General features: G+C 40.6%; 1 protein-coding gene across 2 annotated transcripts in view; it reads left to right on the top strand.

Moving 5' to 3' along the window:
- The first annotated feature begins 3,592 nt into the window (after nucleotides 1-3,592).
- Ftz-f1 (ftz transcription factor 1) overlaps nucleotides 3,593-27,745 on the top strand; it is a 29,315-nt gene continuing 5,162 nt past the window's right edge. Inside the window, exons 1-2 of one of the 2 annotated variants that reach the window (XM_083056072.1) lie at nucleotides 3,593-7,954; nucleotides 26,440-27,212. In XM_083056072.1, the coding sequence (XP_082912198.1) occupies nucleotides 6,775-7,954; nucleotides 26,440-27,212 (1,953 nt within the window). In that variant the 5' untranslated portion in view covers nucleotides 3,593-6,774. The remainder of the gene's footprint in view (nucleotides 7,955-26,439; nucleotides 27,213-27,745) is intronic. The other variant, XM_083056065.1, reaches the window with a different exon arrangement.

Below are 27,745 nucleotides of genomic sequence, written 5' to 3'. Positions count from 1 at the left end.
ACACGCTGTTGATGGCGAGCATGAGCGAGAAAGAGAGAGAGAAAGAGACACACCAGTACGCGCTCATATAATCCTCGCGACGAATATTACAAGTTACGATCCAAACCTGTATTATAAGAATAATCGCATCACGGTATTAAAGAGAAACAAGCTCTCTTATCGGAATCGTCCTTCCCATTCCTTCGTTTTAATGACGCATATATTACATCTCTATGCATCTCTCACAATCGGTCCAGCTGCATTATTCTAGTCCGAGTAAATCATCTCGGTGGCCTAATTCGGAATGTAGATTGTTTAACATAATAACTCGTTGCGGGAAAAATGCCCTCGATTTAAACTTTGTCGCAAATTGGATTATTAATCCATTATTTTATCTTTGGAAAAAAAAAAAAAAAAAAAAAACTAGCAGCAGTGTATTTTTCCAATATGCCGATGAGTGCTAGACATTACGCGATGTTTTCCATGACCTAAATTATATCAATTCAGAACAAGTCCAAAGTCCTTTGAGTTTCTGAATCTGGTTTACTCCTTTTTTTTTTTTTTGTTCTTTTTCTTTTACTATGCATCTTGCAATTCGTTTAACCGTGATTTACATTGTCTCGTTGCAGTAAATTATTTCAATACTCTACTTTAAAGCATAGCTCGACGTTTCTCATTTTGAAAAGACAATTTGAATCTATCGCACGACATTGGGCATATTCGATTATCACTATTACACATTTACATTTTTTCTCGATGAAAGATAAATATGATATCTTTCTATTCGATAGAGATATCGTATACTTTTTTTCACGAGATCTATTTATTATCTATCTACGCGCGATAAACGTAAACTTTTCCTATTTTCTCGGAGAGAGAAAGAGACCAGAGAGAGAACTCACGTTTCATTTTACACTACCGATAACTAGGTCAAGATCGTTCCGGCAAATTGGAACATATTATTTCGTGGCAAGAATTTCAGACTTTTATTACAGTTTTCAAGGTGTGCGTTATATAGTTTTTTAAGTATCCTCGCGGACTCGCTCTAAAAGAGCATCATCGCGACGATAATCGACGTCGTCGCGAATTCGCTCGCGTATCTACTCGCCCACGGGGCCGTTTAAAGGATCATCGCGATGCTAATTGACCCAGAAATAGCGTAATACCGATAATGGTCGCATAATTTCAGCCTATACGGGTAAAAGGACTTGGCGCGACTGCTCCAAAGCCTTGTCGCGACTCGTCGTCGTGTTATCGTCGACGCCTAACAAGCGTCCACCGTCGTGGAACGAGTGTTCTCACGTCGACTATACGTGGAATATACGAAAAATAGAGAAAAAAACGCGTATCTCGCGACTCTACACTCTCGCACCGATGATACTTATTTCACGCGCCGGTCGTTTATAAATTTTCCCTTCTACACGCTAATAATCGTTCGCGATAACGACGACGTAGACCCGCTGCATAACGCATTCGTTGCATCGACGAAGAAGGAAGCCTCCACGTGCTGGACGTGACTCTGTTGGCGGCGCGTTAAACGATATTATCATTAATTGGAGCGTGCAATTGGACCGCGTTACGCAACGCGGTAATGACGAATGTATGACACTTTGTGTGCAAATTGACGAAATTTTTATCTGACAATGAATAACGAAAAGAACGCTGTACGCTCTTTCTTTTTTTTCTCTCTCTCTTCTCTTTTTTTTTTTATTTTTATCAACTCAAAATTACACCCGGTGCCGTAATACGGATGCAGGCGTTGCATAACACGGTGCAATCGTGCAGCGAAAACGCGACACTCGAAAGTGAAACGATTTCGTCCGATTCTCGCGTCGCGAGGGTGTCGCAATTAATTATCCACGACGTTCCGAAAGCATATATATATATACATATATACATATGTATTGTACGCGATAATTAACGCGAATACATCGCATCGCGAAAAAAAATTCCGGCGGAAAAATCCTTCGTCGTGAACCCGTCAGAAACGCAGACAGACTGTACCGAATTGTACGTACGGCGCCGCCGATTCGATTTTACACACTCTGAAAGTTTCTGGGTCGCGCGGCCGGAGGCTTTCACTTTCTTTCGTTGCTTCCGTTCTTTCGAGCAACGCGTTCCGTGCCGCCGCCGGCCCTTTTCGCTTTCGTTTGACCCTTTTTCGTCCGTTTCACAAGCGCGCGCGTCGCGACAATTCTTATTCCACCAGCTCGCGCACCTCGACGAGGGACCTCTCTTTCCCGTAGACACGCTATCCGATAGAAATAATATGCGTGAACGTGCGTGCGTGCTTGCGTGTACGTACATATGTATTCGTTCGGATACGGCGCGCTCACGCAGGCAGGTACCTCACTTCCGATCCGCACCGGTCCGAACAAAGGACCGGTGTTTAGAAGCGCGGCGCACAATGAGAAGCGGAAGTTCAATCGATCGCTTGTATTTTTTTCAGCGGGATTTGAGTCACGGCCCTCGTTTGCGTCCTGCTTCATTCAGATTGCGTACACACAGTTTTTACGGAATTTACGTACGTCAAGTTTCTATACCTTTACGTGAATCAAGTATCGCGCAATTAACGTTTATTTGTATTAATTCAATTAAATAATGCACGTCATCGCGTCATTCGCGGGAATTTATTTCGACATGAAAGACTCGAAGGCTTATTCGTCCTATAAAATATGGTATTGCAATTAACTTAATTAACGAGATAAAAATTGTCATGACAATTCACGATTGGTAGTTTGTACGAAGAACAATAAAATAGGACGATATTTAGCGAGGCATTTTTTATTTCGTAACTTCCTTTATTGACGAATCCATATTACGCTCGTCGTTCTCTTCGTGGTATATCCCGACGAGCGTATTATAAGTAACGGAGGAGAGAGAAGAGCGGATGCGTATTTCGCAAGGCGCGCGAGCTCTGTTTCTGGAATTAACCATTACAGTTCCAACCACGTTGGTTGTGTATTTTATCCTTTATCCATATCCTCGCTTTTCAATTTTCCCGACTCGCACTGTGCTTTTCGCTCTATGCAACTCTTTATCAAGCTTTCTACACGCTTTCGCAGTTTGCATTGTGTTGTTATGCTTTTGAACGAAGGCCCGAAAAAATTCTTTCAGTATTTTAAGCGCCGACAATTATTAAAAAATTATTCTACTATCGGGATCAACTGGTCCAGATGTTGCTTTTCTCGATGTAATTATTTAGTAGGGACGTAGGGACTATGCTTTCTCGGATGCTGCCGAAAACAACGTTCTCTCGTGCTTTTTTCTTTTTCTTTTTTTTTTTCTTTGATGGATATCACGCGGGCGCGGAACTTTTCGAGGCCACCCTGCGAATTTTCTAGATCGAATTTCTAGCATAAACGCGCGGGACGTGAGTTTAATCTCGAAACTTGGTGCACCCGACGCGATGACAACGTCGATGACAACACGCTTGCGATACTCGGCGCGGCATGCGTTCATCAATGTATGCGTGCACACATGTGTGTACGCGTGCTGTTACGGCAGGAACGTTCGCTCGGTCACTCTTGTACGAGAAAGAGCACGAGAGTCAGCGAGTGAATAAATGAGTCGGAGAAGCGGATGGCTGGGGAGAAAAGGGGGAAACAAGGGGTCGGGATAGAAGGGGGGTGAAAAAGCGTGCGAGGGAGAGAGTAAGTGAGAGTGAGTGAGCGAGGGTGTGAGAAGGGAGACGACCGGAGGGAGACAGAGAGAAAGAGGTATCGCGTCTTTTCACGCGGTAGAGTACGCGAGTAGAGAAGGCCTAACGAGGAGGAAGAAGGCGAAAGAAAGACGAAACGGTGTGGAGAATAAGGACAGGATCTGCGAGAGGAGGACGTGTATATAGATGGAGGAACGAGAGAGAGAGGGAGAGAGTGATGCAGAGGAACCGAGACGAAGGGAGGTGTACACGATGAGAGGGAGTGAGTCGCGCGGCTGCGTCATGTTCTCAACGAACTAGGTCAGTAGGTCTCCCCACCGAGCGCTTACCGCGTCGCACATCTACCGCTGCGCTTAGACATACATACACGCTGGTGCCGCTGATGCCGAGGAGTGCCAACGGCGTTGCTGTTGACCCAGCCGCGCGTCTGTACGTGGCCCGGTGCCGCGACACTTGGCCGCGCCACGCCGCGCTTCTACCTGTGACGATATTGCCTCCATCTGATATCGGGGTATCCTCTCTCTTTCTTGTTCATCTTTGAAAGCAAGAGTCGCTTCTCTGACGCGCGCGACTCCGACTTTGTCGCCTTTTTTCGCAGGCTCTCTTCGGCCCGTCTACGCGCGCTGAGTGCGGAGTGCCGAAAAAAAAAAGTTTCTCGAATCCTCTACCCGATACATTCGCGGAATGCGTCTTACGTCACTCGCAGGACCGGTCGCTTTCTCGGTTGCTGACTGCGAATGAGGTCCTCCTCTTTGCTCTCGCCCGAAAATTTGGCTCCGAAATTCTAAACGGCGGGAAGTAACAACGGGACGACGACGAAGACGATGATGAAGACGAAGATGAAGACCAAGACGACGACGAGGACGACGCGCGCGGGGTCTTGCATGCTCGCGGACAATATTTCTCCGGCCGACATAGACCTGGTTCCGCAAAAGTAGGTCATCCCCGCCATCAGTCGCGCAACCTCCTTCTCGCCTCTCTCCCCTACCCATCCCCCACCTTGGTATCTTCGACCGCGGCAATACCAGCGGCAGCAATCCGTCCGTCCGTCCGTCCGCCTGCTCTCCGCCGCGACCGCGTGCTACTCGACCCTCCCGCTTCCTCCCTCTCGCCCGTGTAGACCTCTCTCAGGCACCTCCACTCCGCGTCGGGTACCTGGCCGCGCGCGGTGGCATGCGCTGCTGAATCACTTTCACTTATGCCGTGCGCTGTGTTGGTTATACTCGGTGCGCGCGTTCTCTCTCTTTTTCTCCCTCTCGTCTCTCTTCCCCCCTCGTCATCTCCATCTCACTCTTTCTCGCCTCTCGTTGTCGTCGGTAAAGGGATACGCGCGCCTTCTCTCTATACCCACCGAAACGCCGAAGGAGCCTGACAGTAGTGCGCGCCTCGGCATCGTTCTCTCTCCGTGCATTCGGTTTCGCCCAATTTTCCAGTCTTCGTCGTTGTCGTGATCGTCACAATCGTCGTCATCATCGTCATACGTCAATCGCAAAACGTCGTTTCCTGTCATCGTCGCGTACGAGAAATTCGGGTCGCTCCGCTTTTTATTCGAAAACGCGCCCTGTCTGCGTCTGTCAGCAACGTGCGATCAGCAGCATCGTGACGCGCCTTATCTCGAAACGGGAGTGCGTGCGCGAAGTCGATACAGTCATCATCGTAGTCGTTTGCAACGACGATTCGATGTACACCCTGGGACGCGGGATCGTCATCGTCGTTGACGACGTTGTTACCGCCGCGCGCTCGCGGTGATACGTCACGTATGCCGTGTCCCGTAAAGGCGGCCTCCCCGGCGGTCTCTACCTACCTACCTACCTACCTACCTACCTACCTACCTACCTATCTACCTACCTACACCTATCTACCTACCTACCTACCTCCATGAGCCGACGATAGGGTAACGGAGGAGGGGAGAGCGGGCCCTTCGGGAAGGCAACGAGCCGAGAAGACGACTAGTCGTACGCAGATAGGCGAACTGTCAAGTCGTGCGGTGTCGAGCTCCGATTCGTCGCGCGCGTTGTATCCACCTCGCTCCTTCCTTTTTGTGTTGTGCCGGTACGTTGGTTGATTGAGAATCGCAGTGCTTTATTTATTCTCTCGCCGACATGTCAGTAGTGCGGCTTTGTGTACAATCCGGATCGAGAACGTAACGCGTCACACTGTTGACAATCGTTGACATCGATACAGATTCTCGTCGTCGTCTCCTCGTCGCGTGTGATCTGTCTCGTGGATCGGACGTATTACTGTTAAAACACGATCTCATCTGTATACATTGTGCTCGAGGCGATAAGAATTGGATTACAGTGCGGCTCGGAGTGTGTTGTTTTCATTATTCTGTTTTCGACAGTGTCGAATGTTTTTCGCGCGCGAATATCAACAATTATATCACTACCATGTTTCGGACGTAGCATTATCTATAAGTCTCACAAACGAGATTCGTATACCCGCGTATACGCTTATACGTTTGGTGGTGTACGATGATTTTCCTCGATAAATCTGTGTAATCCGTGAGAGAGAAAGAAATAGAGAGAGATAGAGAGAGAAAGGGTGACTCTGGTGATCGATAAATATTTTACGTGCCACGGGCAAACCGGAGTCGAGTGTGTGTTGTTTTTCTCTCCTTCCGTGCACGCGGAGCTCCCTGTAGTTTCGCTCCCTCTTTATCCCGATTGTGCCGATTTGTTGTCATCGTCGTCGTCGTCGTCGTCGTCGTCGTCGTCATCGTCATCATTGATGGCGACGTCAACGGGTGCGCCAGGTCGCGTTTCGAGAACGTTAAACAATTGACGCGTCGTTATCAATTCTCTCACCGGAGATCTCGCTCTTGCGATCAATGTCTCTTGCGAACGTGACGAACCCGAACGGGGAATACATATATAGAAATGTCTATATAATTTATTATAATCAATATTCCTGAAGTAATCAATCGTGCGAAAAAAATTGTACATCGTGCTAGCCGGCAAAGAAAGACCAAAATTTCGACGAAGAAAATTCGTAAAGCGAACGAATAGACGGCCGCGTCCGAGAAAGAAAGAGAGAAAGGAAGAGTGACAAGGCTCTGATAGCTTCTTTATATATGTGCCGACACACGTGCACGTCCGTCCGGCGTGCGGTGCTTCTCGCGCAAGGGTGGTGATATGTTATTGGAGATGGAGCAACATTCGGGCCTGATATCCCTAAGCATGTCGCCGTTCCACCTGAGTCCGCAGGGCAGTCCGCAGGCCGCCGGACAGCAGCCTCCGCAGCAACCACCGCAGCCGCATTACGGCTCGTCGCCTTACGGTAATTGCGCGCAGAGCTCGCCGTCGCCCATGTGCCATCAGCAACAGCCGCAACAGACTCAGTCGCAGCAGCAGCAGCAACAAATGTCCGCACATGGCCAGGCGGGACAGTCGCAAGGCGGCGGCAGCATGTCCAACTTCGAGTCCAATTTCTACGAGATTGCCGAGGATAACCGGTGCCCCATGTGCGGCCACAAGGACATATCCAATTATCAGTACGGCCTGCTTACGTGCGAGAACTGTAAGGGTTTCTTCAAGCGCAACAGTTCGCCGTGTAACAAAAAGATCTACTCGTGTCTTTTCTCCCCTACGGGGGGTGGCGGTGGCGGTGGTGGCGGCGGCGGCGGTGGCGGTGGCAATGGCGGCGGCAGAGGTGGAGGCAGCGGTAACGGCGGCTGCGGCGCGTCCTCGGCGTTTGAGATTTGCTCCGACAAGAAGGTGTACACGTGTCTGTTCCCGCCAACAGGAGCCGGAAGCGGCAACGGCGCCTGCGGCGGCACATCCACCGGTCTGGAAGGTAACGGAGGTGGAGGTTACACTGGCGGCGCCGGCAACGGCAGCGGCGCGTCCACTGGCGCGTCCGGTGGCGGTGGTCCAGGCACGGCTAACGTTGGGATCAGCGGAGGTGGTGGAGGCGGCGGCGGCGGAGGAGGCGGCGGAGGAGGACCTGGCGTCGCCGCCGCGGGAAGCGGCAATGTCGCCGCCGGTGCGGTTCCTACCGGTGGTACCCTATGCCATCCTGGACTAGGCCAGGTCGGCGTCGTGACCGGCTCGATCCCGTGCCCGTCCGACTTCCCGGATACCAAGGACATCATCATCGAGGAACTGTGCCCGGTCTGCGGCGACAAGGTGTCGGGCTATCACTACGGTTTACTCACGTGCGAGTCCTGCAAGGGCTTCTTCAAGCGCACCGTCCAGAACAAGAAGGTATACACCTGCGTCGCCGAGAGATCCTGCCACATCGACAAGACGCAGCGGAAACGATGTCCCTTCTGCCGGTTTCAAAAGTGCCTCGAGGTCGGCATGAAGCTCGAGGGTGAGTGTCTTTTTCAGAAATATTATAAAACTTAGACGTACTCTAGATAGATACATGAGAGAACGAACGAACAGCGAAAAAAAGAGAGAAACATGTTTATTCGAAACTTTCTTTACATCTTCGTCTTAGCGAGCGAATGCGACTTGAACGTGAATCGAACGTTAAAACAGACGTTTTGTTTGCATTCACTTATGGCGTAAGCATCTTCCGATTTAACGACTTAAAATTTGCATTCGTTGATCGTTCGTTCGCTCGGTAGATATTCACGCCTACGTCGGAAATGCAAAATGATAAGAAAAACGGCGATAAAATGTTAAAGGAACAATTTCAAGTAAATTGGAGAAAAATTCTATACAATCTCTCAAGAATACATCACAAGATTATTCTATACAGATTAGGGAATAACAAAAAGAAAATAAATAACAGCATTTTAAAATTAAAGTACTTCTTCTCTTACAAAGCCAATTATTATATATTGTATACAACTGCACTTACTATTTTGCATTTTCAATAACGCTAGTAATAAGCGTCGTTTGACACTATCACAACGTAATTTGCGAGATAATCTCCGAAGGATACATAATGTAATCAGAATCAGAAATACACACGAGTGTGAGAAAAATAATATCATTAACGTTAAAGAATAATTAAAATTTAAAAAGGATGTATAACTTGAAAATATCCAAGTTAACTTGTAGTATAAATAATACAATATATTTTATCATATAATATTGTTGGGCATTTAAATATAAACAAGTTTGTTAAAATTGAATAATTCATTGAATCTGAGCGACTAGATTTGTAATTAAATTGCAAAAAACACATTTCACGAGAAGATTTTTTTTATCTACGGGTATTTATAATATGATAAAAAGAGTAATATTTTACGTACGTATACGCACAGTTTAAGAATGCTAATCATTGCATAGTTACGTCACAACAAAAATATTATTACAATTTCTCTACAACTTTCATTTTTTATTCACATAGCAAATGTGGTAAAAATATACATATACGTTTTAGAACGGTGACATTAGGTCCGATAAGTAAATTATACGATAATGGTTATCGTCTGGGTCGCGATGATAGCGCAACATTTAGTTAATATATTTTGCATATAATTGATAATAAGCTCATATTAATGCATACTGATCTTTGCAAAACGGAAAACTTCGTTTAAAACGAGAGTGTTATCTTTAAATTTACATATACGTACGCGGACATTAAATATCTATGCATATATGTACATATATCTATGCCGTATGAAGTATACAGCTGGATGTAATAAAAAAGTAGGTCGCTATTTCAGAAGCATATTCTACTCATCGAAATGAACAAAAACATATATATAAATATGTGTCCAAAAATGCGTTTTCACGTTACAGAGTCATGTTTGAAACTTGACATAATTACAAAACATATTATTTTATTTCTAATAATGCAAAACAGTGAAAAATGATTTTTATATCTCAAAATAATTAATTCTCAAATGAAAATCATTTTCTAAAACTCGTCCTTAAACAGTCCTTCTGGACGAAGGGGGGACCAATTAAAAAATCATTTTTGGACATATATATTTATATTATCTTTTTTCCTCATTTCGACAAGTAGAGAAACGTTGCTGAAGTAGCGTAGCGGTCCACATTTTTGTTACATGTCTGCATAATTTCTACGCGGAGCATTTAAACGCAAATTTTTTTTTGTTATCAAGGAAGAAGAAAAGAGCACGCGAATATCCAATTCCGCGACGCGTACATAATCGCGCGTAATTTATCGACCGCATCGCGTCATTTTAATAATTTCGCCTTTTACTTTCACCGCGCGAGCTGCGTTTTCCCACCGATCCGCGATCCGATGTGTATGTCATCGGCGTTATATTATATCAAGAGTTTTATGTTATCTCTCTTATATGGAATATCTCTCCGCACGTGCTCGCGCCGCTAAACGGCACGTTTCAAGAGCCGTTCACGCGCGCGCGCAGACGCGTGCGTTCAGAGTCGTCCTCGTCGTCTTTCGTCGTCAACGTTGTCGTTTCCGCGCCACACGCCCGTACAAATTTAACCTTATTATGTACACACATATACATATACACCGTGGAAGCGATTAACCGAGTTTCACCGATGGCGTGCTCTCTTTCGTCGTTTTAAAGCTCGGGGACGCGCGCTCGATGGCGCGTATCTCTTATAGTCGCGAATCGATCGAGTGCGCGCCTCCTGCTCGCGATATTTGAATCAACGAAGAAGCGGTCGTTATACTACGTGCCGGACAAACGAAATTACGTCACGGCTGGCACTAGTAACACGATTACGCGTCATTATCCACGTGCTTATATATTCGACCTCGTTTTAACGCCTACGTCAACAATTTCTTTTTAATTAGCAGGCAGTTTATACTTATATATATTTAATTATGAGAGAGACAGAGGAAGGATTTTATAGAATATTTCTTCGCACATAAATAAATAAATAAAAATATATACATGTATACATATATTTATGTATTTATGTAAAATCTCTTTCTTCTTTCATAATTAAATTCATTAAATCTGCTAAACTACTTGAAGTAATAATTTTCTAATTATCTTCTAATTCGAGACAAATTGGAAAAGTACGGAATCCGTCATATGTGTCTATATGCCGTATAATAAAGTTAAATTAGATGTACATATGCGTTCGATCGATGCTCCAATTTCGATGCATCGTACCGCTTATAGCGTCGTATTCTTCAAAACGTGAAGTTTAGGCTCGCTGCTAAAGCGAAACAGCAGTTTAGTCGTAGCGTCTAATGCAATTCAAGTAACTGGGTCTAGGCCCTCAAGGCCCAACGATTAAGTGAATCTCGAAACAGCCTCTGTCGCAATTGCCGCTTTTGCACACCGTTTTCCACGACGTTCTTACGGCGGTAAACGAGGGGTGGAGGATAGGGGGGAAAGATTGCTTAATGCGGAAAGTTTCCAGAGTGCTTGCGAGTGTTTACGAAAGGATAGGGTCTCTTACATGCACTAACCGTCTACAAACGTAAAAGAAAAATTCGCGCCGGCGAAAATCGCGCGAAAAATGCGCGTAGAATGCTGTTTCGTTATATGTGCTTTATCAACGGTTGCCAAAAATAATTAAGCTGAAATGCGATTTTGCGAAAAAGAGAGCTCATCGATAAGCTCGTGAATTCGATAATTGACTCGTAATATCGCGAGCAATAAGTGATAATGTTCGTCATAATCGGTTGGACGCTGCGATGAAATATTGCAGTGCAAAGCGTGCAAAATAAAAATCACCGTCCGACTTTCCCTTTTATTGTTTGCGGTCATTGTTACTATATTCAACGTTCCGAATTTCCTTCCCTCGCGTCGTTCGTCGTAGCGTTGATAAATATTCCTACGCACGCACTTTCGTCGAAAGTAATGTCACTTATGACGTTACTGCTATTATGTGACGTTCGATTAATCATTGCGTTTTTTAAATCAACATATGCCTGCTTTCTCGAATAATTCACGACCAAATTGAAAACGCCGAGTTGTCACGGCTGTGAAAGAAACGCGACGAGACGGGAAAAGAGCCGGCAAAACACACTTGTGGTGTAATCGCGCGATAACACCTGTCACAGATCTGCAGCAAACATGTCGTTTTTAACGACTCGTGAACGACACGAGAATATAAGGCTTGTTCGGTATAAAACGAGTGGTTACGGCTTTATAAATTTGATTTGAAATCCATTTCGCATGCTAGCAATGAACTCGTCGGACGAGACATTCGCGTTTATGACAAGATTTCCGGTACGCGTTGAAGGACATCCATACGATCGAGTAACGAGTAATAATTTGTATTATAGTCTCGTAAAAATTAATTAACTTTATACAAAGTGACTTCATACCAAGTATGGTTTCTTAATCTTCTTTGAAATAAAATTATACAAAGGCTGTTCGATATTAGAACAAAAGTCTTAATACCTATAATATGTTAAATGTTTTCTTATACATTGAATACTACATACGTTAGATTCCCTATACATTAACATCAAATTTATTACTTATTAAATGTAATTGATTATAGTCATCGAAGAGTAGTAGAGAATTAATTGACTCGTATTCTTATCTCATTTATCTCCAATCGCGTTAAATAAAGCTTTGTCTTATCTATTTATTTAAATAAAAGCATTCAATTTTGAATTTTATTCATGAAATATTTATAACATTCTTCTACTAATTGGGAATATTACACTTATGACGTTGCTCTATTAATTGTCTCTCTTGTATGAATATTATATATTGATTGAGAGAGATATATATATAATCACAATTTTTGCTCTATACTGCTAGCTTTTTCATATATGTCGAAAGTTCTCAAATATGGCACGAGAGAGAACGAAATTCCTTTGCTCCCGATATTATTTAACACGTCGCGAAACGGTGCGCTTTTGCGCAATTTACATGGACGGCCGCACGTATGCGCAATAAAGTGGCCAACGCTCAGGTTTCAGTCTCGCAGGTGCGAACAATTTGCTCGACGGTTAAGTACATGAACTTATCTATTTTCGTACCGATGATAAAGCTATTTTTTTTTTTTTTTTTTTTTCGCCGAATAGTTCGCTACCATAATATATTTGCGTCTAAACACGTTGATTTTTGTTCCTTGTGAAAGAGAACCTTGCTGACTTGCCATTCGAATATTTCTCGAGTCGTGACAATGAATAATCTCCATTGATTGCGCCAAAAAAAAATCTCTGAAATATGCACGCGAATACTTAACGATAACGTTGCGCCTTATTTCTTACATCGTGTGACGCGTTTCTTCGCGATTGTTCTTTCTTCCCGCTTAGGGATATACTATTTAATTATGGATGCACATAACGAACGTTTTACACGTTACGATGAAACTGACATTATAGAACAAAAAATATCCGTATGTGTACAATATATTATATATTCATACAACTTATGTATCGAGGTAAGACTAGTTTAATCTGCGACGAGGCAGAACGTTACGCAGGCAGGTTTTCCTTATCAAAATTACGTTCAAATAGCGGCGATAAACAAAAACGTAATTTCGCATTCGGCTGAGTAACTACGTTGTGAGCGAAATACACTATTGTTCGTTGGCATATACATATTTTGGCATACGCGAGTGAAGACAAAGTTCGGACAGCGTTGCATTTGATAATTTTTTGGTTTTTTTAATTGAAGGATTATTTATCATAGAATTATCGGAGTTTCGCAATAAAGTATCGTTTATAATAGCACAACGTTATAAAGCGAGATAATGGAGTAATATCATACAAGATAGAAATAATAACAGTATAATTAGTATAAAAGTCGCCCCCGCATCTTTTCCTTGCTCGATTGCTTTCAAAAAAATAACGTAGCATTTTCTCCCTCTCTCTCGTTAAAGTTCACCTATCATTTTTTTTATCAGCAGTATACGTTGTATAGTTTATCGCCACTATTTTCTTTATTGCCGGAGTGATTTCGGTATAATGACTGATATTTAAAAACGATAATAACTATATCTCTATATATAAATATACGTCGGCGTGGCCGATGCCGGAAGAGAGGATCACGCGTGTGCGTCAAGAAATTATGCCGTTTTTATCAGGGATTTTAAAGGCGGGATAGTATTTCATGATCGTCGTTCGCGGCCACGGGAACGCCTTCCGTCGTGCGAACGTGCGCAACACGTTCGAAGCGAAGCTCGTTAATCCTTTCACAATGTAATAAACGCATGTACACGTACATAGACACGGCGAGTTTGTCCTAAGATCGGTGGAAAGGTAAAAACTGTAATTTCCGTTCGCGATGAAACGAAGCGCAAGAAGTCATCTTCCGACTCGAGAGCCAAGACAACTCTTGGTTCATCAACACCAGAGATGAGAACCCCTCGCCACGAATCTAGACGTTCTTTGTTTACGATTGGCTGTGTCGCGTGCAAGAGGGTCCCCGTAGTCGAGTACCGAATGCACGTGCATGTCGAGAGACGCGGTCGGGAATATGTCGCGGATTCCGCTCGGTGGCAGCAATTTTATTCCCCGGCTCGCTTCGTACAAACGTGTCTATATATAGAGGAGGCAGGCGAAACTTCCTTAGGCTCTGCGCGTCCATGGGAACTTTTTCACTTCTTTAGTCGGTTCACGACGGTAAGGTACTTGAATTAAAAAGATATTTTCGGGTCGGTTCACGGTTCTCTGAATCGAAAGTGTTACGAGATCGTAAGCAGCACTTTGTGAAGAATATTTGTCCTCCATTTTAATCAAACTTGGAAGACTTCTAGCGAGCAAGTGTAATTTTCGCGTAGTTGTTTTTCTTCTTGCTGATATTCAAATTCCCAAGTTGAAATTACCAAGTTCGATATTTGCTATGTCATATCGCGGAAGCTATATTGGCGATAAAAACAAGATTTTTACAAAACAAAATTTTTTTTTATGATTTTAAACGCATCATAAAACGAGCTAAAGTACATATAAAAATATTATCTCTAGTGCTCGATACAATATTTAACTTTCAAAAAAAGCTTTGTTTGTCGAAATTAAAATATCGAGAGAAATAACGAGTTACAAAATTATTTTTCTCAATTATAAATTGGAAAGAAGCTTTTAGATTTTTTGTTATGATCTCTATTTTAAAATACTTATATATGCAAGGTATGTAAATGATTCGATCATTCGAAATTAGAATGTATGCAATATTCTGCATAAAATGTCGACAAACTTGCGTGATGTATATCGCTCGAAATACGATAAATAATAAATGTCAATTTTTATTATTAATGTACAAGTTTCGCTTTTACATCGCTCTTGTTTCTCGATATATTAACTTCATCGCTTGAAATAGGGAAAAGACCTATATCGTGCCTACCGAATTTCTACTTCGGACAAAGGCAAATTTATCTTATAGCGTTTTATTAGTGTCTGAGTCTATAATCGCTCGCCTCTCCTGGTCTGCATTGCGCAACTAGAATCTAGAAATTTGAGATAGAACACGCTTTCTTATGTATATGTAATGCCTATGGGTGAAAGCCTTTCGGCCATATAACGGTCAGTTTCTTTTAAACAGCCGAAATATATTTTCACCGACAACGAAACTGAATAAAATCAGGAACCTACAAGCGCATTTGTATTCCTGCGAAAGAAATCGAGCAAGAGTAAAGACACAGAAAACTTAGAGAACACTTGGAGAAAATCCACATCAAGTCATTTTACAAAACATTTTGTTACAATAAAATTTAAAGATAATAAATTTTGGTAACTTATATCTATGAACTATATTTGCAAAAGTTTTTTACGGTTAAAAATTACGGTTCTAAATGTAGTTTTTGTTAAAAAGATTTATTACCTCTATTATTATACGTATACTATTCGAATTTTCTATTATATAGTGAGTAGGGTATTCTCTATAGGTAAAAATTACTTCATTTTATTATTTCCAAAAGCGAAAATGTATTTTACTTCGAAATATTTACAAAAGCATCACAATGAGAGTCAAAATAATTTGAAAAAAAATTTTGTCATTTTTCAACTGAAATGTTAAAGTCGGGCTTATTTGTGCAATTTTTCGTCTAACGATACAATTTTTGAGTACCCGGACTAAATTACGTGCACTCTATTAATTTTTTTTTTCGCGGAGGTACGGTAATTTGTATGTAGGGTTCTTTGGAAGAGCGGCGAGCCTTAATGAATGTTAATATAAGTACGTCGAGGGTTGAAGGGGCGAGTTTGCCACATCGTCGACGTTGCGTATATTCGGAACAAAATGCGAAAAATTGTCATCGTCGTTAATTTCGCATATTAAATGGAATATTAGGTGCACCGGCCTTTTATTTATAATCGCGCGAATCTCGCACTTGGCGACGAAACGATCGGTTGCTCGCGGCGCATCGAAACCAGTTCGGTGAACACAAAAACGGTTCTTTTTCATCATATCAAACTCGCGAATATCTTCTATATTTCTGTGTTTCAAGGTCGTACAACGTGCATTCACGTTCAAGGTCGCTTTAATAACGACGACGGTTGTTCGCGAATATTTCGCGATCGGTCATTTCTTTGATTTGTCAAACGTGATCCTGAATTTTTGACGGAGTTGAGCTTCCCTGACCAAGAGGCTATACAGCCACTTTTTTTTATCAGTTTATTGAATATTTTCGATCCTCGTGTCACGCCAAATCTTACTATGTATCCTGATATATATACTCATCTCTGTTTAATATTTTTGAATTATTAATTAATAGAAGTGCTCGAAGATATATTTTATGTTGAAAAGATTCATTCTTTTTTATATCTCGTTTTGATAAAATTTAAGATATGAATACTAATGAATATTAAATTAATATTCATTATAAAATCATCATGAAAAAATGTTTAAGTTAAATTGTGAGATATTAGAGCTGTACGCTAACTTCATTATTGTAGTTATTTATTCTACGCAAAATAATAAACAGTAAGAAAAATTAATTTCTTCATCAGACAACAAACGTCAAGTGAAATAGGCAAACTTTTCATTCTTCTCTTCTTGATGTCATTTGCTTCTCCTAAATAATCTTAAATGCTAAATTTAGGAATAGGAACATCTGTCAATGATAAAATATATTATTGCCATTTACAATTTTGTAGTATACGCTTATTAAACCTTAAAAAATGGATGTCGATAATTTTATTAGGGATTGAGATTGATGACAATAACAGAAGTGAGAATATATACGAATTTGTTTAGCGATTCAGGTCGGAGTTCAATAAAATCATGAGGTAACGAGAGAATTACGTATGTTTGCACGCGCGATTACCTACAGAAAAGAAATAAAGAAGAACGATAAACGCGATGAGAAACGTTCAACTTTTAACTTCGCGCATATTATGAATACAAAATTATGAAAAAAGTAGGACAAATTTCGCAAGCTTTTGCGGTGGGCGTCCGTGAAGATTTGAGAAAAGGGGACACGTCCTCGGAAACTAGAACGTATACTGCAGCTGCGGTCATCCCGAGAGATTTATTAACGTGCACTACGGGATAACGGAAATCGTGTGCGGTATGCGCCTTTATTTAGAAACTCACAAATTTCATAATTATTGTATTATGTCGCAAGTCGCGGTACCTATGTGTGCCTGCTGTGTGTACTTGTGTACCCGTCTGCCCGCCCGTTCATCCATCCATCCATCCATCCATCCATCCGTTCATTCGTCCGTCTGTCCATCCGTCTTAACCACCGCTTGTGTTCGACTCCTACCTGGTATACCTGTAGCTGTATACCTGGTGGGAGAGAAAGGTTAGATTGAGGGGGACGGGAGATTGTGTAATACCCTCGTTGAGCCAAGTCTCATCGTCTTCTTTTCTCCGAAGCTTTTACTTCTTTCTCGGCTTGCGCGCACGCGTGCACACACGCGAATGCTATTCACGCGATGCGAATTCGCATCGAATGCACGGAGGGCCGGTCCCCCTGTCGTATATTACGTAAGCATTATTTCGCCGCGATAATAGTCCGTCGCATATTAGCGTATCATTAATTGAAGAAACGCCTGCTGTTAGGCAGGTGCGCATACGTTATCGGGGAGCGTCGCGATGGCGAATAACAAACGAGTGGAATACAGCGCGGATATAGGCATTTAGACTTTGAGTTTATTGACTCTCATTTCCCTAATTTAACCTTTAACTTTATTGACGCGAAATGAGAGATTTAGAATTTTATTACGTTTTTTCTATACATCCATTTCGATATGTTCTTATTTATTATATTTTTCAATTTTAATTTACGTAAGGATTCTTGCGACTTTTCGTGTGCGATTGTTAATTGGCATCTTTATCGAGATATTTATCGATTTTATAATAGAAATCCTGAAAAAATATCCATAAACGCACTTGTTCGCTCTCTGCCGTCCTCTTTGTTCGCGCAGTGTGTGTATTTCCGACGCCGGAGCGTGTCTCTTTTTTTTTTTTTTTTTTCGCGCTCTTTCGCAATACGCGCTTCGCTAACATCGTGTCGCCGAGTATGTCGTGTCACTCTCGGAGGGATCCCAGAGCCGCGCGATTGGCCCGACCGTGGGCGAACGTAGTCACATGGTCGCTCGTTAATTTCTGACGGGGAGAATCTGACGTCACAACGTTGGGCCCCGTGGACCAGATTTGCGACAAAGTGGGTTTCCCTTTCTTCCCGATGCAGACGCACGCGCGTACTCGCGTACTCGCGTACTCTCTTGTCGGAGATTCGGCGCTCCGAGAATCGCTCTTATCAATGTGAACCGCAAACCGGATATAGATTGCATTCTTCGAAAGGCTCGCGTGCGCGAGCGCGTTTGACGCAAACAAATACCTGAATGAACGACGTAAATAGTCGGCGATATTCTGTCACCGATGTTATCTGTTACGTATACGTAAATAGAGCGACAGAGATGAAGCGAATAGAGCGAATGCCGGTAACAAGATAGTTTTACTGTGCATTATTGCGCTCCAGTTTAAAAATCCATTCTTTCTTCGATGCGTATATGAGTTCAGGATCATTTCGCGGTCTCTCTTTCTCTTTAATATATATATAAATATCTATGGGTATTTATATAAGATACACAACGTCGGTGAATTATTGTTTCCAAAGAATCTAGAATCTAGAGGATTTTATATCAGATTATTCTAATCATTTCATTAAGCAAAATCCATCTCACTTGCGTTGATGAAATAATTTTTATCATTTATTGTTCTTTGTCAGTTTATAATTATTTTCTCGTTGTATCATATGTAACTTTCGTTTTGTAAACAAAGAAAAATTTTAATTTTTGTGTAGATATGAAAAGAATTATGTTTTTGAATGATCGGTAAATGATTTAAAATATTTGCAGACTCTTTGAATACGTGAATTTTTCAATACATACGAGAGAGAAGATACGACTAGTCGGCTAATAATTCCGCGAAAATGAAACTTTTCCGGTAAGCGTGCATTGTAAAGTTGCGTAATGAACGAGAATCGCGTGCGCCGTTTCTCTAATGATCGAGGATCAATAGAAATGCGTCTTCTTTGATTTGTCTCTCACATCAACTTCGCGTGACTACAATTCCAGTTTTTTTTTTTTTTTTTTTTTTTTTTTTTTTTTTTTTTTCATATTTGTAATGATATTAGTGTACTAATATTAATATTGCATGATATTAATCTTAAATTATTCGCGTTATCATTTTAAATCATTCGTATCATTAGTCAACTTAGATGTTTTTACAGTGTCTCGCAAAAGATATATCTCACATAATGTGCTGTGATAATTTTCATTTAATTGCGTAAAGAACTTAGGTATTATGTGGCCCTTCATAAAATACACGCTTGGAAAATATAAGGGTTCATATAATTAATTACATTAAACAAATGTTATACAGAGAGAATTTTCTCTTATAATTTTATGAGAATTTCTCTGATTAATATTTATTACAATAAAAAATAATAATATATGTTTATAAAATTTGTTTGATTAATTTTACTATATAGTTTATACCATATAGTAAAATTAATCAAACATATTTCATATTTTATTGTGATATATATTTATTAATATTTTTTATTATGATAAATATTAATTAGAGAAATTCAAAATTCTTTCCATACCGTATTGTCCCACGATTACCATGATTTTCAGGGTAAATTCTAAGAGAAAATTCTCTCTGTGTACATACAGTTAACTTATAAAACACATTTCATGTTATATACCTACGTGTAAAATTTTAATAACTTTATAAAGTGAGATTATATCTCTCTCTATCATACAATGATACATTTACGGTAATTAAATATCAATCATTAGGGATTTTGAAAGTACTGTAAAAGTGTTGAAGAAATTAAAAAGTATTAATTGCAAATTTGTCAGTCGCGATTGATAATACATGTGCATGAATGTAAAAAAAAGTTTAACGGATTTAGATTTAATTTAATGAACGTTTTATGAAGACAGCATTATATTTTACGATTATTTTATTTACATTCGCGTTAAATATCTCACCGTTTACCCGGCAAATAAAATTTTTATTAAGCTGAGATTTGCTTAAAATATTTTTGAGATCGTCAATTTTTTTATCGCTAATCTCGCGTAAAAATGATCAATATTTTCATACATATTCTACTCGATTTTGATAAAATATGCGAAAAAAGAGAAAGAGAGAGAAAGTCTAATGGCTACCCTGAATAGAATCTTGGCGAGTTTTCGGAGCGGGCAGTTTCTCTCTTCGCTTCGCAGCTGTTGCAGAAATTTATTTGACATGTGTAAGAAGAAAAAAAAAAATAAATGACATGTAAAATCGCAATTTTGCGCGTCCGAAACTTCCGGGGATATTCGGACCAGTATCTGGACCCCGTCGTATTGTAGAGGAACGTCGCGTTCGTTGGTCCCGGCAGTTCGCGTACGCCCCGACGATCGGCAATTCGGATATAAATTCCATCAGTGTCACGATTTGGCGTGCATATTCGACGATCAAATCGCGCCGCGTATCAATATATATGTAGGGATCAGCTGCCCACGCGAATCGTTACTATCCACTTGGTGGCCACCGAGCGGCGAATATGCTGGGAATCGTCGTCGTTGAATCCCGATTGCTGCGTCGCGCTTTTAATCCTTTGAACAATGGCATAGCTTGGGGAGGGAAAGGGGGAAGAGCAAAACGGGGCCATGGCTCCCAGACGAAGCAATAAAGAAACGTTAATTGAAATTAATTCATTTTTTGATCGCGCAAATTTTCTTGGATGTTTCTGTGATGAAGTAAATGTAAAGACTGAAACTTAAACATTATCATTTTGCGGCCCTGTTGAAATTACTTGGTCTCTCTTCTCCGTTTCACGCCCGCATAACGTCTGTCAGTTTGCTTATCTCTGTTGCAACAAAGTATTCAATCCGGTGCAATATTTTTAATACTTTCCATTAAATGTGCAATCAAATTGATAGTACACAAGGGAGGACGACAGAGTAGACTTGTTATAGATTATTGCCTTTCAAGCACATTCATATTTCGTGGAAAATAATAAAATAGTAAAATTATAAAATTTTGCAATTTTGATGTAAGTTTGTTGTTAACCAATGATTACGAAGTGATTTAAACAAAAAGTTGAGAGAGAGAAAGAGAAAGTAAGAAATATATCATTTGCTTTTATCTAGACCCATTTAGGAGAAGATGTGAAAAAGTGCTATTTATATTAATAAATTCCTCCGTTGTTCTTGTTACGAGCAACATTATTAATTATTGCTTTGTCGTTAATTTCACAAGAGTACAATCATGCGATACAAGCAAGTTTAAATTGCTTGCCAAGATTAAATTATTTATCATTTAATGAAACAGACTTGAATAACGTCAACGAAATTAAATTATAAATATTTCTGTAATATAAAAATTAAAAAAATTGATATCTTAAATTGTCATGTAAAAAAATCTGTCGTTCTGATTTATTGATTTACAAATCTAATCACAGATTTTAATGCAATCACAGATTTGACAAATCGTTTTATAGATAGCGAAAGTGTATTTGCAATAAAGTTTTTTTCGTACAAAGAATTTTCAAACTCTGTTTTGACAGATTTGAACAAACTTTCGGAATCGATTGTTGAAACTTTCATAACATGTGAGCTCTATCTTCGGTCCATATGAGGTCCAAAGAGAAATACGACATACACATTTTGTGCTTTTACGATATTTACGGTGGCTTTCATGACCGCCATGCTTGAAAGCGAGAACATTGCAGAAGGTTGAAAGGGAAACAAGAACGCACGTGCGCCAGCGTGATCCGCGTGCTAAGGCACGCGTGTATGTGCACAGGCACACTGCCTTGCCAATACGACCCGTGAATTGGGTTATTTCGAAAGTGTATAAACATTCGAAAGTAAACAGCGTAAAGAAACATTGCGATACCGAGTATGAATATGACAATCGCGTCATCGGGACAATGCTAAATGATGATTACGAGCGAAATTTTGTTAGTCCTCTTGCGCATTATTATTATGATTCGTTGACGTTATTCAAGTCTGTTTCATTAAATGATAAATAATTTAATCTTGGCAAGCAATTTAAACTTGCTTGTATCGCATGATCGTAGTCTTGTGAAATTAACGACGAAGCAATTTAATAATTAAGAATGTTGTTCGTAACAAGAACAACGGAGGAATTTATTAGTATGAAATAAATAACACTTCCACGTCTTCTCCTAAATGAGTCTAGATAAAGGCAAATGATATTTGCAACTTTAATATTCTTTTTCCCGATGGTAGATAGATCTCTCTTTCTCTACCTCAACTTTTCGATTCAATTAATCACTTCTTAATCATCAGTTAAGAACTACATCAAAATTGCATTATAATTTTACTAAACAGTAATAATAATATGTAACGTATAGGTTGATTATAATACTAACTACATTTTCAATAGTATAGCTTTTAGATGCAGATAATATAATAATATCTGCAAGATTATGAGTCTATAAGAGAACTTTATTACGAGATCATGCAACGTGTAATAGTCTACGAATCTTTCTTCTCTAGACGAAAGAGAGGATTAATTCAAGGGTCGAGTACGTAGATCCGTGTCGCGTCTGGTCCACGTCACGAAGACCCGGGTTCTCGTCACAAAACCGTCATCATCCGTGAAAGAGAGGAAGAAAGAACCGCGAAAAGGAGCAGCGACAGCTGAACGTATATATACATACACATAGGCTGAAGGAGCGCGCCTTCGCCCGGTCGGCCGAAATAAAATCGCGGAGCCACAGGATGATGGTATGGCTACGATTGCGCGCTTGACTCCACGCAGTCGAGTATCGATAGTGTATCGTGGAGCCGAACATCGGAGAGGAAACGGCGGCGGGAGAAGGAGCTAAAGAGAGAATGAGAGAGATATTCAGGGTGGCGGAGGCGGCAATGTGGAGCGGGTAGAGGAGCGGGGTTTTATACGCTTTTGCGGTGGTACGCGAGGTCGGGGGCAAGAAGGGGGACAGGGCTATGCTCGGCGCAGGCAGAAGTGGACGGGCAAGAGCGATTCAACCTCCTTTCACTTTCAAAGAGCTCGCTCGTTCGTTCGTTCGCCGCGTTTCATTCGCGACCGGCGAACACTCCGCGTACGAAAATAGGCAACGCTGCTATGTTTCCGCCCCGGAGCACCCCGTCGCCCTCTCCCCTTCCTCCTTTCTTCCCTTCTTTCCTCCTCCTGTGGGAGAGATCAGTTCAGAGGCGACCGGAGCAACCCGCGACCCGACCTCCTCGACTCGCAACGGTGGTTCACGAGGAGGGTGGCGTCGCGACGCTGCTTCGTGATGCTTGACCCTGAAAGACTCTGAGACAAGTGGGATAGTTAAGATAAGTGAGATAGGTGAATGAGCTTGTGATTGTCGGATTTTTATTTATTTATTTTTTTTTTTTAAGATGATTCGATATTTTATTTAATTAGATTTGTTGTAAATTGTCTTCGAAATCTCGGAATAAGAATTTCGACGTATAATGAAGCGGGATGTCGAGAGGATATCGAGAGATCGCTTTAGACACAGACAAGCATGCGTATCTCAGATCTTCGTCTCGCACTTTTTTTTTCAATTACAGACTTTCGCAATTTAATGTCAACTGTTTGATTACAAGGAGAGGAAGAGAGAGAAATTGAAGGGAACAATAATTAGGGGTATAGCTTTAAAACTTGCAGAGAGAGACGTGAACGATTCGTGAATCATCTCTGTTAAAATATAAATAATTCAGGGAAAATCGGAGGATGTAATATATTCGATGATTTTTTAAGGGGGAAAACAGGAAATTTTATATTATTAAGCGTAGAGGCATGTAATAATTTCTCTCCGCGAAACAAGCGTAAAATACTTCTGTAACAAGACCGGAGATTGTATAATATGTAATACGCTTTTGCTTAATATAATGATTTTTCGCGGTGTTCGACTTTCTAATAGTTTCCCATCGAACAACTTTATACGTGTTTAAAAATTCTATCTTCAACAGATGAACATAATAGTAGAATAGAGAGAGAGAGAGAGAGAATATCGAAGCGATCTGAAGAAACCATAACTGTCGCAAACATAAAAGGAGATTAGAATTGCTTTCCAAACAAGGCTGATTATTTTAGGTTTTCCTTCACTAGTAATTATTAAAGTTAATAACCAGAGATAATATTTGTAGCCACTCACACATAAAATTAAAGTCTGCTATAGCATTTGCAGAACTTCATGTATAATATTTCATATCTTAAATTGATCTTGGCATAATAAAATACACCTTTTCATTATCTTTTAGATGTTAAACTTTATCAGAACGTCAGTGTAAGAGAATATGTATTTAATTTAATTTTAATTTTAATTTTAATTTAACTTTAATTTAATTTTAATTTAACTTACGAGAAAATTATATTACAAGTCAATGAAAATTCTATGTCGTAATAAAAAGAGTTAACATTCGTGAAAATAATGATTTTTCTTCGGTCCGTATCGTCCGGATACGATACCAACGTTAACGTGGAGAAAATGATTTACAAATGGATCCTTGCGAAAACCTCTTGGGAACCAATTGCCCCATAGTTGTAAACGCTCCCGGCTGTGTTCCTTTCATGTTTAACTCGTTGCAGGAAATATGCCGCCCGCGTGGCGAGTAAAAAGCGTAAAACGTGCTTACGAGACTGCGTTGGCGAGCGTTAATCGACGATTATTATGGATTACGCGAGTGACCATTGTGACGCCTATCCTTTGCACCGTTGACAGATTACGGACCCTCTGGGTATACATTAAACCGCGTACATTATGGCTTCGCCAGTTTCTCATACTCCAAAGTCAAACGTACTCGAAAATCTATTCTTCATCGAAGACAAATATCGTTTGCGACTCGAAATATATCGTACCTACTGACAAGTATCTTTTTTTAAAATATTTTTTAGCATTGTATTTCCAAATGCGTATTTATAATGTATCGTTGCACTGATATTGAATCGATTATCTCTCTTTTAGAAAGATTCATCAGATTATGTTAAGTGAGATATAATTGTGCATAATATTGACTTTGTCAAATTATTTGAATATATTTGAGATAAAAATATATTATTCTTTGTCAAAAAAATTACAATCGAAAGTTCAGAGATTTTTTTCAATAATACTGACATTTAATTTCTCAGATAAGTCTCTAATTAACTTTTACACATTAAAGTATTAAGATGAAATCTTGAACTAGATGATCAATATTTAAATACAATCAAGAAATCACAATGCAAGTAGTATATTTTAAATTATTTTTTAACATTTGTCAATGTTTTCAAAACAACTCAACAAACGTCGATCAATCTTGATAGATGACTCATTATCAGCGATCAGTTTGAAGAAGCCGATGTATAGAGATCGCGAGTTTAGATGCGTCCGCGATAGCATATCGTGAGTGTAGGAAATACGAGTGCCAAATATACTGTCATGATTTTGCGTAGAGATGTATATATATAACAGAAATAGCAGACGGTGCCCGCACTCTCGCTTTGTCCCACTTATCTAGCGATTAACCGTGACTTCCGCTTTCGTCGACGTCCGACTCAGAAGACCGTCAAGGTTGTTTCGTTCACGCCTGCGAGATTTTCCTCGATTCCCCGATGCGTTTTTCAGCGTAACGACCGTCTCGACCGTTTACAACTATGCAGACCGACTGCAGGTTTCTCGTTGCCTTCGTGTTTAAAACTTACAATAATCTTTGAAGTGTCGGAAAATCTCGAGTTTTTCAGTTACAACTCTTCTCTCAACATTAAATTAATTAGAGACTTATCTGAGAAATTTTAATTTTAAATGTCAATTTTACATTATTGAAAAAATTTCTGAACTTTTGATTGTAATTTTTTGACAAAGTGAAAAATAATATATTTTTATCTCAAATATATTCAAATAAAATTTAACAAAGTCAATTTTATGCAATTATATCTTACTTAACATAATCTCACGGATTTTTTAAATTTAATGCAAATTATTGGATAGTTTTCCAAGTAACTTATTCTCACTCTAAAGATTGAAAACGAGATCAAAGAGTTAAGCTTTAAATGAAAAAATGTTTTTCATTATATAAAAGACTACAATCTCTCGATACACCATGAAAGAGATAAATATATTTAATTAGACTTTTCATTACAACTTTGTTAATATTTTGTAGTATATAAAAAAGAAAAAATATCTAAAGAATTAATTTTTTTCATTTGAGAGATATGTTTTATGTCCTTTAGATCACTCAAATAAAAAAATTAATTTTTAGATATTGTTTTATATATATATAAACTAGAATACAAGCGCGCGCTACGCGCACCATTCTTCGGTTTTATATTAAAAAGAATGATATTTTTTAAAAAATAATATAAAGTTTATTTAAACTCGATTAATATTTTTTGACAGAAATCAGCTGATTTCTGTCAAAAAGATAGCAAGGATAGAGATCCAGACGCTGTGTCGTACCCTATCTCTTGATCAGTATTAAGGATTTAAAAATAAATAAAGTGAGCACATCATATACATACCAGAAGGCGCAAAATCACTGATTCTTCCTTATTATTTCAGCTGTGCGAGCGGACAGGATGCGGGGCGGTAGAAACAAATTCGGACCCATGTACAAGAGGGACCGAGCGCGCAAGTTGCAGCTTATACGTCAACGACAAATGGCCATTCAATCGATACGCGGCAGTCTTGGTGATCCATCCAGCTATCCGCCCGCGGTGACGCCGTTGCTGCACATCAAACAGGAGATCCAAATACCTCAGGTCTCGAGTCTGACCTCGTCACCGGACTCGAGCCCGTCCCCCGCGACCGTGGCTGCCAGCCTGGTCACGACGCAGGCCGGAGGCGCTAATCAACACCAGCTGATCGCGCCGTCCACCCAACCGAACATCGGCACCAGCAGCAGCGGTGGCAGCAGCGGCGGCGGCGGCGGCGGCGGCGGAGGCGGCGGCGGCGGCGGCGGCGGTGGTGGCGGCAATCACCTGCACAATCTCAACCCTGGTCTGGAGAGCAAACTCTGGACCGCCAACTCCACCACCTCCGGCACGAAGGTCTTCAACTTCGGCGAACAGTCCGCGCAGCCCCACAGCGGCGGAGTGGCCGGTTACACGCCTAATCCCGCCGCCGTTCTGAAAACAAATAATCCGATGATAAGGGACTTCCTGTCATCGATCGATGACCGCGAGTGGCAGACGTCTCTCTTCGGACTCTTACAAAACCAAACGTACAATCAGTGTGAAGTGGACTTGTTCGAATTAATGTGTAAAGTGCTCGACCAGAATCTGTTCTCGCAAGTGGATTGGGCGAGAAATTCGACGTTCTTCAAGGATCTCAAGGTAAATATCCAGTTTAAGAAAAGCTTTTTTTTTTTAAATCGGATTCGGTTTCTTTTTTCACAATTTTTAATTTAATATTTATAAGGAGGAGAATGGAGGTGTCGATATAATATGACATGATTTTACACGCGCATTAAAAATCGTAATTGCAATGGTTGTGTCGAGAGTCTTCTTTGTCGAGAGAAGTTTTGTTCTTACCGATAAATAACTTGCCTGGCTTGCTCGTGCCATGAGCGGGGATGTGAGGTAACCAACGGCATTGCACAATCACTACTGAATGATTTCAAGCATCGCCTCATATCTAGGTCATAACAAGATACGTTTCTGGGTTATGGCGGTTGCCCCAAAGCAGCAGGACCGTGTTAATTGTAAATATTTTTAACTGTAAGTTTTGTAACAATTTTTAATTTTTGCTTCAATATGGCAAATTTGTTAATAACGATGTAAAATGGAAGGAGGCAATTTTGTTAATTTTTCGTCGACAATATGGTACGTTGCTACCGGATCAGTACTCTGCGTTGATACCACTGCTT

This window comes from Prenolepis imparis, unplaced genomic scaffold (assembly GCF_030444845.1).
Source record: "Prenolepis imparis isolate NDT839.2.m4 unplaced genomic scaffold, iyPreImpa1.0 SCAF_2, whole genome shotgun sequence".
Lineage (NCBI taxonomy): Eukaryota > Metazoa > Arthropoda > Insecta > Hymenoptera > Formicidae > Prenolepis > Prenolepis imparis.
Note: the sequence above shows the minus strand (reverse complement) of the source record. Positions and strands in the feature narration are given on the sequence as shown.